We start from the raw sequence: 13,562 nt of genomic DNA on the forward strand, positions 1-13,562 counted from the left end.
TTGGTTCTGGGCATAGGCCGAGAAAAGTGATTAGCTAGGGCCAGTCTGGTATCATAGTAGTCTATTATTTGTTGGTAGAAGTTGCATAAACAAGAAGCCAGGTTTGCGTAATATAGAGATATTTTTCAAAAACAGATATTTTTATTGGCTCTAGCTGGATTTATTGTTAATGACCGGTCCAAGGAAGCTTGGGTAGAGAGCTACCGGCCAGTATCTAACCAACGCCAATTGCACGCCCAGTGACAACCTCTATATTAGTCCAGGGGCCAGAGCCCAAACTTTCACTCGTCAGTACCACTCATGGTGACAAAATTGCTTATGATTTTTGAAAATATCCATGTCTGTAGATGATATTTTGGTATGATCACCCTTCCTGAATGGCAACTGTATCATAGTTTGAGTGACATTATGTGATCATTCTTCTTCTTAACACTATCATAAGTACACACAGAACTTGATAGTATAACTATAATCAGATCTTGACATATTCCCATTAATAACTATGTTAATTTTGTTTACAATATTGTTATGTTTATAATGTTGTTTATAAAACTAAGCTGGTTCCTTATCTCATTGTGGTGTCCTTTATGTGCTGTATTTGCATGATAAAGACCAGTTTGTGACATTAGCCTAGTGGCTGTTATAGTTTCATAGGAGCCTAATTATGCTCTTCTAGTTTAAGGCTCACAATGACCGGTAACAATGATATAATAAGAGTATATTATACATTTCTTGAATCCTTATAATCCTGTGAGTATTCCAGTTTTAGTATTTTGTGTCTCTGTTGTTCCTAGATGACACAGGGATAAAAGATAGTACATCATTTAGGCAAAAATTGTGTAAAAATGTGTGTTGTTTATAGTTTAAAGGGCTGCAGTGAACTCTATGTCGGTCAGAAATATTCACGTTTTAGCTTGAATGAATCCTTAAAGGGTCCCCTTTAAAATGATACCAAAGACAATATTGTGAAACATTGACAGATATCCTGTACACGAGTCTAAACCAGGATATGCACCAGCATCTAAAATGTAATTTTCTGAAGGGGATGTATAACTTCATGAGCTGATAACTATGATACAGCTGCCACTCAGGAAGGGTTATCATACCAGAATATCATCTACAGACATGGATATTTGAAAAAATTATAAGCAAGTTTTGTCACCTTGAGTGGTGCTGATATCTGGTCTGGCCCATGGACTATACAGGACTGTCTCAGAAAATTAGAATATTGTGATGAAGTCCTTTATTTTCTGTAATGCAAAAATGTCATACATTCTGGATTCATTACAAATCAACTGAAATATTGCAAGCCTTTTATTATTTTAATATTGCTGATCATGGTTTACAGCGTAAGAAAACTCAAATATCCTATCTCAAAAAATTTGAATATTCTGGGAATCCTAATCTTAAACTGTAAGCCATAATCAGCTATATTAAAATAATAAAAGGCTTGCAATATTTCAGTTGATTTTTAATGAATCCAGAATGTATGACATTTTTGTTTTTTTAATTGCATTACAGAAAATAAAGAACTTTATCACAATATTCTAATTTTCTGAGACAGTCCTGTATGTGTTGCCCGCTCAACTCACTGAACTACCCGGGGTCCCTGTCACAAAATGTTGATATAAAAAATCTTTGAAGCGTTTCACAATTATACGTGATATAATCCGTTGACTTGCTCAGCAGAGATCCCATGATAAGTCCTCAATATTCAAAAATGTGACAGTCAGCGACTTCCAGTTAATTAACCTAAACTCCTCCCCCTCACAGATCATAACCAATAGAAACAGAGCAGGGGCGTGGAACAGTTCTGTTTACCTCTTCACTGATGAGAAGTGGGACAGAGTGCAAACTACAGTCACAAAGCCGGATACTAGGTGCTCTGGCATTCAAATGAGCCACTGCAAGTCAGTATATACCAAGACTTCTGGAAGGTAAGAGATCATGGTGTTGCTGTTTACATAGACGTAGCATTACGACACTTTGCTTCACAGTGTCTTAAGGTTAAGCAACAGGACTTTGGTGCTTTAGTGTGAAACGTTTTTGACACATTGGTTGCAGTGAGATTTTGGAGCTCAAATGATATGACTGTGTAATACTATAACTGAGAGTCATAATATTAGTTAATGTTTTGTCTTTTAACTAGAAGATGGCATTCCAGTTCAAGGAAGTAAGATTAAACATCAGAAAGCTTTTGATTATTACCTCCAGTTGATGCATATGGAGTATGTAGGGTAAGGCCCAATTAAACGAGGCATGCTCCAGACTAACTAATCTAAATTCATGGCAATCGTGTCCTGCACCTGCTTGCAAAGTGGCAACCAGCTGTTGCTGGAAACTAAGCCATGCCACCAGGCTCAGGGTGTTTGCTATGACTCTCACAACTGTATGTTATTACTGTATAAAACAGAAATATGACTTTGATAATTTAGAGTAAAAAACCGGTTGCAATACTTTAGAGTCAGCTTTTCTGTAAACTTTAGGAATTCTCTTAAAGTTACGATGTTAGTGAATTCAATACATCTGCAAATACCTGTTTTCTAGGTCAAACAAGTTAGATTAGGTAGAAGAATTTCCAAAAATACCCAGCTATTAACATTCTTTTCCCTATCTCATGACAGCCTAACTATGTAAATCAACTTCAGTTTGGAAATAGAAAGAAAACAACCTATCCTTTCCTGTAATAGCAGGGTGAAGGATGAGGTTTTAAAACCTGTGAGTTTTGGTTCACATTCTGGGTCAGGTTCCAGAAGACAGGCATGCGGCTGCAGTGGAGGAACAGCGGGTTGGGTTTAAGGCATTAGCACGTGGACAGAAACATTTCCTTCTGCCAACTGGGACATATGGGCCAGATAGTAATAGGAGAACTGGCACACTAAGCAGTATGTAGGTGACCAGGAGAGTTTCCTCATACATATGTTATGCTGCTTCACACTGACTGTTAAAGACGGGAAGCAAAAATGAGTGAACTGGCCTTATATCTTTGCAGTTTAACTTAATTGAATCACAATACTGTTAATTTAGGCACACATGATGCAATGACTTTGTCTCTCCTCTTAAAATGTGACTTGTGAGGGTTAGAAAGCATGTCATCGGCTGACATTAGGGCTGGGCGATTTTGGACAAAAATAAAATCCCGATTTTTTTATCTGAAAACCCGATTTTCGATTTCGATTTCGCTTTTTTTGGTAAAACTACAAAAGACAATGGAATAAATTGTTTAAAATATTTTATCTTTATTTTTAAAGAAAAATAGCAAACAAATTTCCCTATTGGGAATGAAGTGCAATTGAAAGATACTGTAAATCCTCCTTGAGTTTAGTAAAGTGACAACATTTACAATTTTCTTGACCAAACAAAGATGACTAGACGTGCTCTGTCTGTAATGGAGCCAGCTGCAAAAAAGGAAAATCGATTTTCCGATTTTCCTTTTTTAACATCGATTTTGATTAATAAATCCGATTTAGATTTAAAATCGATTAATCGCACAGCCCTAGCTGACATATGTATTTTGAATGAATAAGATGTGAGCACGAAGCTGAGCTATGACCTCACTGGCCATAAATAAACAGTGCATAGCTCCCTGCACGTGTGCCAGCTGATCATCAGGTCCTGTGCCGACTGTCCGCAGAGCTGCCATGCTGAGAAGAGGCAGGAGCGGCAGAACCCGACATTTGGCCTGGAGTGAGACGCGGCACGAGACAGATGCCATGACGGTGGTCGACATGTCCGACAGAGAAGAGAGGGAGAGCCAAGCAGCAACACAGGTGAGATACTGGGGTTCGAACGGTGAGACATTGGGTTAATTGATGTTTTGTTTTTTGTTTGTGGACTTTCAAGCAGAGAAGCCTGAGAAATTAAAATGGGGTTAATTCATGGGGAGGTCAAATAGAATAAATGAGCTGGATTAGGGCTGGGCGATATGGACCAAAAGTCATATCTCAATATTTTCTAGCTAAATGGCGATACTCGATATATATCTCGATATTTTTTCTGTGCCTTAATTGGGGTTTCCCCCAAAGCATTATAGCATAGCATCTCTGTTAGCTTCATTTTTTTCTGAGACAAACCCTTAAAAAAACAGTCAGTTTTAATACAAAGCCTCGTGCCAAATGTCACACAGGTACCTTTTATTAACAGAGGTCTGCACAATATCAAAATGTATAAAACAAATGAAACAAAAATAAACTGCCTGCATATATAGAATAAAAATGCTTCTTGAATAAAATAAAACAAATATCCCTTTCCTGCACAACAATTAAATTAAAATACACTGTGCAATTAATACAATGTAGACAGTAACAGGCAGACTTTTCCACTGAGGTTGACAGTTGTGCAAATAACAAAACATTTGTGCAAATCTCAAATAAAACATTCAAGTCAATTTGTCACAAAATAAGCTATATCAAAATCATTAAAAAAAAAAAAATGTAAAAAAACAAAAAATAAAAATATATTTTTTTTTAAATCGATATAAACGATATTGTCTCGTACCATATCGTGTTTGAAAATATATCGATATATATTAAAATCTCGATATATCGCCCAGCCCTAAGCTGGATGATTGTTAAAAGACCACCAATGATGAACTGGTTGCCACCAAAGAGAATCATATTTCAACCTGAGGATCAGTAGTTTTCCACTGGAGCTTTCTGAAATGGTTGTGTAGGACGTGCTCCAAAGGCAAGTACACAGGGTCCAGTATTTTTGGAAGGCTTCTAATTTTACGTACAAGCATACAGTACACGAGTTCTCACCCCATTGAGACACACAAACCTTTTTAGGAAAAGACTTCTTCAAAAAGCTTTAAAACATGATACACTAGTTTGCATCTGAATCTTAAGAATAAGTAGCTGGTGTCAGTTTGAAAAATCGATGAATACAAGAATCCTCAGGCTTCTCTGCTGGATCTAATTCCCGCCTCTGCTGCTGAGGCAACGTTTCTGGAGCACGGCCACGTCTGCAGACTTACAAGGTGCTGTTTATACTGTTTGTGTCAAGCAGATCAGCGACTCGGAGTTGGAGGTGGATTACCTGGCGGGATCCCAGACAGTTTCCGAGGCACTTGCTCTGCCCAGCACGGCACCGGTGATCGGGGAGTCGTTCTGTCTCTGTGAGCGACAGGAGGAGCTCGGTCTGGGCCTCGCTGTCGTCAGGGACTGCCTCTGTGGGGAAGAGGATCAGGGTGAGGAAAAGCCACATTTGGAACGTTTTCACAGCATGATACACGGCACACTATCAACCATGTAGCAACATCAGGCCTCCACGATATCGGGGAAATTGATTTCCCAGTGGAAAACTGTGGAAAACAACACGACACACAGATAGATGTAAAATGTCAATGAAAAGTTACTCAGATATTTATTATATTTACCATACAAGCATGTTATCTTTATGTGTTCTGATACTGGACATGAAATTAGAGCCTTTAGTTTTATTTTCACAATAATAAAGAAAGCAAATGACATACAAAGATTACTGTGTATGAGAGGAAGGAAGTAGGAAATATTCATTCTGAACCCTTCCCTGTTTTAACTGGAAGGGGAAAAAATATTGGAATACATTAAAGTGATCTAAAACACAAACCACTCTCAGACTTGTATTTTAAGTTAAACTTGATTTAATATGTGCAACAATAAGGTAACATTTTAAAATCAAGGTGGATATGAAGGATATAACCATTCTGGACTCTTTGGGCCTGTAGCATGAATTTAAAAAGGAAAAAGTGGCACTGTTGTTTTATGTTGTAAAATTTGAGCTTAAAGAGCAGAAAACATATATAATATGTTAACTTGAATGCACATGTTGAGTATATTTTGCTGAGGGATCTGGATAAATCTGGATAAATCGACCAGACTAATCATTCATCAGAATCAGCAGGCTTTTATTCTTCATGTAACCCACCAGTGCATGTGCATGTGCAGGTGTGCTGCATTGCAACTTTAATCGCAGTCCATTCTGCAGCAGTTACCATGTTTCACTGTGTTGTATAAACTACTGCTGCTTGTGTGTGTTTCCCAGTGTTTGACTGGGCGTGGGATGAGCAAGGCAAATCCTCCGGCGCCTTGCTCAGCTGTGACAACAGGAAGGTGAGCTTCCATTCAGACTACAGCTGTGGGACTGCCGCCATCCGCGGCAGCAGGGCGCTTTCAGACGGCCAACACTACTGGGAAGTGAAGATGACTTCTCCCGTCTATGGGACGGACATGGTGAGAAGCAGTTGCTAACTTAAATATACAAAGTCCTTACCAACTGAGCCTCTGAATCAGTGGTTGTTATTTTTTGACCCGTGGTTTGTTGTAGATGGTGGGGATCGGGACTTCAGAGGTGAACCTTGAGAAGTTCAAGTATAGCTTTGGCAGCCTGCTAGGCCACGATGAAGACAGTTGGGGGCTCTCCTATACAGGTAAGTGGTGTTATTTATTTTAAAATATGACATTTTTTGAAAACCTTTTATGTAGGGCTGGGCCATATATAGAGATTTTAATATATATCGATATATTTTCAAACGCGATATGGTACGAGACAATATCGTTTACATCGATTATTAAAAAAAAAATAATATTTTTTTTTTTTTTTTTTTTTTTTACGATTTTGATACAGCTTATTTTGTGACAAATTGACTTCAATGTTTTATTTGAGATTTGCACAAATGTTTTGTCATTTGCACAACTGTCAACCTCAGTGGAAAAGTCTGCCTGTTACTGTCTACATTGTATTAATTGCACAGTGTATTTTAATTTAATTGTTATGCAGGAAAGGGATATTTGTTTTATTTTATTCAAGAAGCATTTTTATTCTATATATGCAGGCAGTTTATTTTTTATTTCATTTGTTTTATACATTTTGATATTGTGCAGACCTCTGTTAATAAAGGTACCTGTGTGACATTTGGCACGAGGCTTTGTATTAAAACTGACTGTTTTTTTAAGGGTTTGCCTCAGAAAAAAATGAAGCTAACAGAGATGCTATGCTATAATGCTTTGGGGGAAACCCCAATTATGTCACGGAAAAAATATCGATATATATCGAGTATCGCCATTCAGCTAGAAAATATTGAGATATGACTTTTGGTCCATATCGCCCAGCCCTACTTTATGGGAAGAAAACAAATTCAAACCTGCATTTTTTTTCTTTTGTGTTTTAAAGGCTTGCTTCAGCACAAAGGAGACAAGGTGAAGTTCTCCTCGCGGTTCGGTCAAGGATCGATCATAGGAATACATCTGGACATGTGGCACGGCACGCTGACCTTCTATAAAAATCGACACCTCATAGGTGCGTTTTTCTGTACTTTTCCAGCTTTATACACAAACCAACAAAACTGCTTCTTTATTTTCACATCTTTTTTTCACATGTCCAGGTGTAGCAGCCACTACGCTGCAGAACAAGAAGTTCTACCCCATGGTGTGCTCCACAGCAGCCAAGAGTAGCATGAAGGTGATCCGAGCCTCCTACACGCCCACCTCTCTGCAGTACCTTTGCTGTGCCCGCCTGCGCCAAATTTTGCCCCGTTGTCCGGACATAATTAACGCCCTGGAGCTGCCCCCGGGCCTGCGCGTCCTCCTCCACACCCAGCTGCAATGGGTGTTGAACCTCAGGAACAGCTCTGAAATGTCAGAGGAGGAAGAATACATGCCCGAGGAGGTCCACGAGGAGACGAGCCTGCCTCCAAGCTGCGACCCCATCCCCGTATCCACCCTGAGTGCCTGTCCCTCGCTGTTTCCTGAAGCAACCCCGTACCTCTGCCCCTGTCACACATCCCCTCAGGCTCAGTCCAGGACTTGCCACTGCCCTCCAACGCCTCCGAGCAGCGACTACGACAGCTGCTGCTCTGAGCCGGAGGATTATCAGTGCAAAAGATGTCGTTGGACATGACGTGGTCGTTCAAATGTTTGGCACATCGCTGTTCTACCACTGCCACCAGTATCTCTTGTTGATGTTGTCATCCTGAGTGTATCATTGCCTCACGTTTTTTTATTCAGATGACTTTTAATGGAAAAAAAAGCAGTATTTATGTAATGCATGAGCCCTTCAATGCTATTCGTATGTTACAGTATTCTCATTGTAGCCAATTTCCTTTGCTTGGCTGATAAGAATAATCTTTTTGCATTTATATATATATATATATATTTTTAAATTAATCTTTCTACTATGCCAGTTGTCACAGGCTGACTGGTTAGGCAGTGTGCTCCAGTACCACAAAACTACAAAGAAACACTGGAAAACCTGTGAATGGTATTTTCTCTGGGATAGAGAGGCTTTTTGTACCGTGAGTTTTTGTAAATCTTTTCTAATCACTATTTTGCCTAAATGGCAGCTGTTGTTGCTTAACAGGGATTTGCTACTCAGCACTGTTTTGTATTTACAGTTATGCTTTTGATTATGAACTTTCTTACTCAGACATTTCTGTAAAATTAAACAAAAACAGAAACTTTGGTCGCAGCTCATTCTTGTACACCACTTTATTCATAAAGACAATTATGTCTGGAAGGTTTCTTTGAACAAAAGATCCCATATTTTAAATAGCATTTATTTTTAATTAAAATAATGAATATTAATATGCATGTAATATTTAATACACAGTTTGATTCTCGTTGAATCTGTATAAACAGTGCTTTCTTGGAAAGTAAACATGATATGTTAGGTACATTGTTAGCTTGTTAACATCACACACCCACAGCCAAATGGCATCAAGCTGTCATTTGAAACCACATTGATTGTGGCTGGTATCCATGATTCGCCAAACACGATCAGATTAGTCCAGGACCAGCTGAGGGTTCTGCACCGTGAAACAGCGGTAGACTCTGGCTGATACCTCCGGCCCAATGCGTCTCTCTTTGCCTTGGGTTTTCACTAAGAGACCAGCCAGCATTCCTTTCCTCTCGTCCTCTGACGCCAAGCTCCGGTAGGCCTTTAAACATGAGTTATTTAAATGAGACTTTATTCTTAAGTGTACTCTCTGCACGAGTGCTGCAGGAGCATGCTGAGGTGCGCTGGAGTGTACCTGCAGCAGCAGCTGAGGAGACGGGTAGTACGCCGTCACAGCGGAGGCCACAGCCGGGCTGACTCTGTTCAGCTGCTGGATCTGTCTGCTCCACACCTGCATCAGCCCGGAGCCGTCCCGCTCTACACGAGTCCCACTGGCCCATGAACCGTCCACACAGAAGGGCAGCTCCGACTGCTCGGTGAGGACTCTTCAAGGAAAAATGAAGATAAACAGATGCTATCTCTTAAGAACAGACGGCTCACTCAGTAGGTAAACAGTAAAAGAGCATCTGTCTGCATACCTGAAAGGCCGTTTTGATAAAGCCTTGGTGACTGTACACACATGATCAGTGACGTCCTGCCAATCTTCAAGGAAGACCAGGGAGATGTTTTTGCAGAGCTGGAGGTAAACAAGAACCTTGAAAGATTTTTTTTAAAGTTAAGCGCTTCAAACTTTACGGTCAGCTCAAATACAGGCAGGGATTTTATGAAAACACGTGCACCGACCTCCTCCATGTCCAGATTTTTCATCCTCATTTTGGACTGTAGCATCTCTTCTGGTAAACGTTCACTGAAAGCCCTTCTCCTATCAGTAAAGTAAACTCATAAGGTTCACATGAAAGCAAAAACAGTCAAAAAATGTTATCTCTGAAGAAATCAATACATTTACAATAATGCAGTTGGCAGATAAAGAGTCTGGCTTGGTTTGTACTGCACCGTTTATGAAAAAGGAATGTAAATTGTAAAATACAAAATAAGTGAAAGACTTTACAGTAGATAGAAGTAGCAAGAGATGACATGATTATTGGTAGAAAGGTAGATGTAGATAAATTAAATTGAAAGCAAAGACTCAGAAGATTGAATTTGTGTAAAGGAGATAAGTGGATAATCAATGGTGAGTCACCGACCTGTGATCTGGTTCACAGTCCAGCACCAACAGCGTGACCACCTTCTTGGCATCTTTATTGAGACACTCAAAAACAGGACTCAGGACAGTGCTCGTCCCTGTCTCCTCCTCTTCACTGTCCAGCATCTGCGGAGCAGCAGATTGCAGCATGACTATGACACCAGAGCAAAACATCTACTACAAGAGTCCATCTCATTGTTACTGAGGGTTGAAAATCTGATTACTTTCTTAACAGAGATCGCCATGTTCAAGAAGTCATCTGCAGCCAGGATCAGAACCACTTGCTCCTCTTCCTCCTCCACCACAGAGACCGGACTTTCATCTCCGTGCTAAAGTCAAGCAATTATGAGTCATTTGAGGGGGAAATGGAGCAGTTGTGAATGAAAAAACACCAAATTGATACATATGATGAAAATGATTTCAAAGTGTTACAACTACCTGAAGTGAATTTCTGGTCCATGTGATGCTTTGAGAGATCTGCTGTTCCTCAATATTAACCCTCCAATCCATGGCAGCCAGGGTGTCCAGCAAGATGTCCGAACCATCCTGTTGCAGAAGAACTTTCATAACCAGATGGGGAAAGGGATTTAAAAAAATATACTTTCTATTGGTTATTTGTCAACAGCTATTTATATTACAAAACCTAGTTAGGGTCTAATTGTGTGTTACAGTTAACGCAAGTAACACAGATAACTGTAATATAACCTTTACATGAATAAAATGCACTTTAATGGGATAGGAGAAGGGTCGGCAACCCGCGGCTCCTGGAGCTTTTTCAAAAATGTTTGACCTTTTTTTTCTTCTTTTTCCTTTTTTCTTCTTTTTTTCCTTTTTTTCCTCCTTTTTAAATCTCGACTTTTCGACTTTTTTCTCGAAATTTTGACTTTTTTCTCAACATTTTGACTTTTTTCTTGACATTTCGACTTTTTTCTCGAGATTGTTCTTCAACATTAATCTCGGCATTTCGACTTTTTTCTAGAAATTTTGACTTTTTTCTCGACATTTCGACTTTTTTCGACATTGTTCTTCAACATTAATCTCGGCATTTCGACTTTTTTCTCGACATTTCGACTTTTTTCTCAACATTTCAACTTTTTTCTCAAAATTTTGACTTTTTTCTTGACCTTTCGACTTTTTTCTCGAGATTGTTCTTCAACATTAATCTCGGCATTTCGACTTTTTTCTCGAAATTTCGACTTTCTCAAAATTTCGACTTTTTTCTAGAAATTTCGACTTTTTTCTCAACATTTCAACTTTTTTCTCAAAATCTTGACTTTTTTCTCGACACTTTCTCTTCCCCAAGTTATAACTAATATAGCTACATGCAGCATGTGTTGCCTTCATTCTAAGGCTTATACAAGACTTTTCATTTTTTTGCGGCTCCGGACATATTTGTTTTTTGTGTTTTTGGTCCAATGTGGCTCTTTCAACATTTTGGGTTGCAGACCCCTGGGCTAGGGCAATTATGCAGAGGTGTCAAGTAACGAAGTACAAATACTTTGTTACCTTACTTAAGTAGAAATTTTGGTTATCTATACTTCACTGGAGTAATTATTTTTCAGAAGACTTTTTACTTTTACGCCTTACATTTTCACACAATTATCTGTACTTTTTACTCCTTACATTTTAAAAACAGCCTTGTTACTCTATTTCATTTTGGCCTTTAAAAAAAGAACTATCCAGTTAAATTGCTCCATCCGGATAGAGTGAATTTGGTTGTGGTTGTTTCAGATGTTCTTGTCCAGTTTTGTTCTTACATCCGTTGCCCTCAGATTCCTGCAACTAAACTTAGATGTACATTCCAATAAAGGTTAGGATAAATGATAATATGCCTCTGAAGTTTAACTTTTTGCACCATTACAATACTTATAGGCAACTAGTCATCATATCTGCTGCTCTCTGAAACACATGTTAATGCTCAATAGTACACATATATGGTTCTTTAATATATTTGCATTATACTAAGATGCATTCATTTTCAATGGCTTTTTTCCCCCTTACATTACTTTTACTTTTATACTTTAAGTAGTTTTGAAACCAGTACTTTTATACTTTTACTTGAGTAAAAAACTTGAGTTGATACTTCAACTTCTACAGGAGTATTTTTAAACTCTAGTATCTATACTTCTACCTGAGTAATGAATGTGAATACTTTTGACACCTCTGAATATAACCTTCACATGAATAAAATGCACTTTAATGGGCTAGGGCAATTATGTCATCAAGTTGGTTGAACTACATTTTCAGACAGGACGTGAAGGCATCATCACCTGGATCGATGCAGACAGTCAGACACTTGATAATGTTCTCTGGCCGGAGTCTCTTGAGGTTCTCGGCGGCCTCTCTCCTCTTCTGCTGCTCCTGCCTCCTCTCCTCCTTCTCCTGAGCTCTAGCTGCTCTCTGTCGCTCCCTCTCCTCCTTCCTCTCCCTGGCTCTCTGTCTGTCCGCCTCTATCTCCTCCTTGGTGCGGCGTTTACGGACAGGGCTCGGCGTGCCGGAGCCGCCTGCAGGCGGGGGAGACAAGCGTACCTGACCCCGGCCGTGTTTCCTCTTCGTGGGGGACGATGGCAGAGCTGCCCGCTGCTTGTCCTCTGAACTCTCTGTCTCTCCATCTCTTGTGCCCACTGTTGCCGTCTGGCTGTTCGCACCATTGCAGGGTTTTAATTCAACATCGCTATCCTCAGATTCAGATATTTCCCACGTTTTAGCTCTGCTCACAACAGACATTTCACATGTTTAAGACACAAAAGTCCATAATAGAACTGAAACAAATACATTTCAAAGTCAGGTAGGACAGCAAATGTTGTTTGTATATTCGCAATGGTGTCTGCCGAGGGACAAACCATCCCAAACGCGCTATATATACAGGACTGTCTCAGAAAATTAGAATATTGTGAATTTTGCCGAGTTCCATTTGTCCTCGGAAGTGGGGATTTCCCAGTTCCTAGTTGGTTTTTTCAACTGGAATGCCCCTCGAAGTGTGATTTACCACTGGGAAAGTGGGAGAGTCTTCACCACCCCCGAGTTCACATTCCAAGATGGCTGCCCCGGTTGTAAACAGTAGAAGAGAGCTCTGTAAAAAATCGTAGCACTTCATTCTAGTTTTGGTCACACTAAATCAGTCGTATACAAGTATTGTTCGGCATATATATGCTGCTATAGTGTAATTTACATTTTTCATGTGGTATATGCGAACTACAAACTTGTTTACCTACTTTGTAACTGGAACGCTGATAACTCGGTTGTGACGTCATTCCCAGTTCCGAGTTCCGACTTCCGAGGTAAATGGAACGCAGCAAAAGTCCTCTATTTTCTGTAATGCAAAAATGTCATACATTCTGGATTCATTACAAATCAACTGAAATATTGCAAGCCTTTTATTATTTTAATATTGCTGATCATGGCTTACAGCTTAAGAAAACTCAAATATCCTATTTCCAAAAATTTGAATATTCTGAGAATCTTAATCTTAAACTGTAAGCCATAATCAGCAATATTAAAATAATAAAAGGCTTGCAATATTTCAGTTGATTTGTAATGAATCCAGAATGTATGACATTTTTGTTTTTTTAATTGCATTACAGAAAATAAAGAACTTTATCACAATATTCTAATTTTCTGAGACAGTCCTGTATATATTTCTGTGTTGCCTGGCACAAAAAAAATA

The 13,562-nt window shown here is 39.2% G+C and overlaps 2 protein-coding genes across 4 annotated transcripts; one reads left to right on the forward strand and one right to left on the reverse strand.

Annotated features, from left to right (window-relative positions):
- The first annotated feature begins 1,838 nt into the window (after positions 1-1,838).
- On the forward strand, positions 1,839-8,398 carry spsb3b (splA/ryanodine receptor domain and SOCS box containing 3b). Of its 2 annotated transcripts, none has more exons than XM_061707923.1 (7): positions 1,839-1,937; positions 3,635-3,770; positions 5,005-5,188; positions 6,025-6,212; positions 6,307-6,409; positions 7,153-7,278; positions 7,364-8,398. In XM_061707923.1, the coding sequence occupies exons 1-7, from the start codon at positions 1,897-1,899 to the stop codon at positions 7,876-7,878; spliced, it is 1,293 nt and encodes a 430-aa protein (XP_061563907.1). In that variant the 5' UTR covers positions 1,839-1,896; the 3' UTR covers positions 7,879-8,398. The 2 variants fall into 2 exon arrangements, with proteins under 2 accessions (XP_061563907.1, XP_061563908.1); XM_061707924.1 differs by having other exon boundaries at positions 5,008-5,188.
- An 82-nt stretch (positions 8,399-8,480) lies between these two features.
- On the reverse strand, positions 8,481-12,717 carry LOC133419208 (probable crossover junction endonuclease EME2). Of its 2 annotated transcripts, none has more exons than XM_061708243.1 (8): positions 12,166-12,717; positions 10,334-10,455; positions 10,120-10,224; positions 9,897-10,021; positions 9,496-9,574; positions 9,291-9,388; positions 9,008-9,197; positions 8,481-8,914 (listed from the first exon to the last, which is right to left on the reverse strand). In XM_061708243.1, the coding sequence occupies exons 1-8, from the start codon at positions 12,620-12,622 to the stop codon at positions 8,759-8,761; spliced, it is 1,332 nt and encodes a 443-aa protein (XP_061564227.1). In that variant the 5' UTR covers positions 12,623-12,717; the 3' UTR covers positions 8,481-8,758. The 2 variants fall into 2 exon arrangements, with proteins under 2 accessions (XP_061564227.1, XP_061564226.1); XM_061708242.1 differs by having other exon boundaries at positions 9,291-9,406.
- Positions 12,718-13,562: the final 845 nt, after the last annotated feature.

Source organism: Cololabis saira, chromosome 19 (assembly GCF_033807715.1).
Source record: "Cololabis saira isolate AMF1-May2022 chromosome 19, fColSai1.1, whole genome shotgun sequence".
In the NCBI taxonomy this organism is placed as follows: domain Eukaryota; kingdom Metazoa; phylum Chordata; class Actinopteri; order Beloniformes; family Belonidae; genus Cololabis; species Cololabis saira.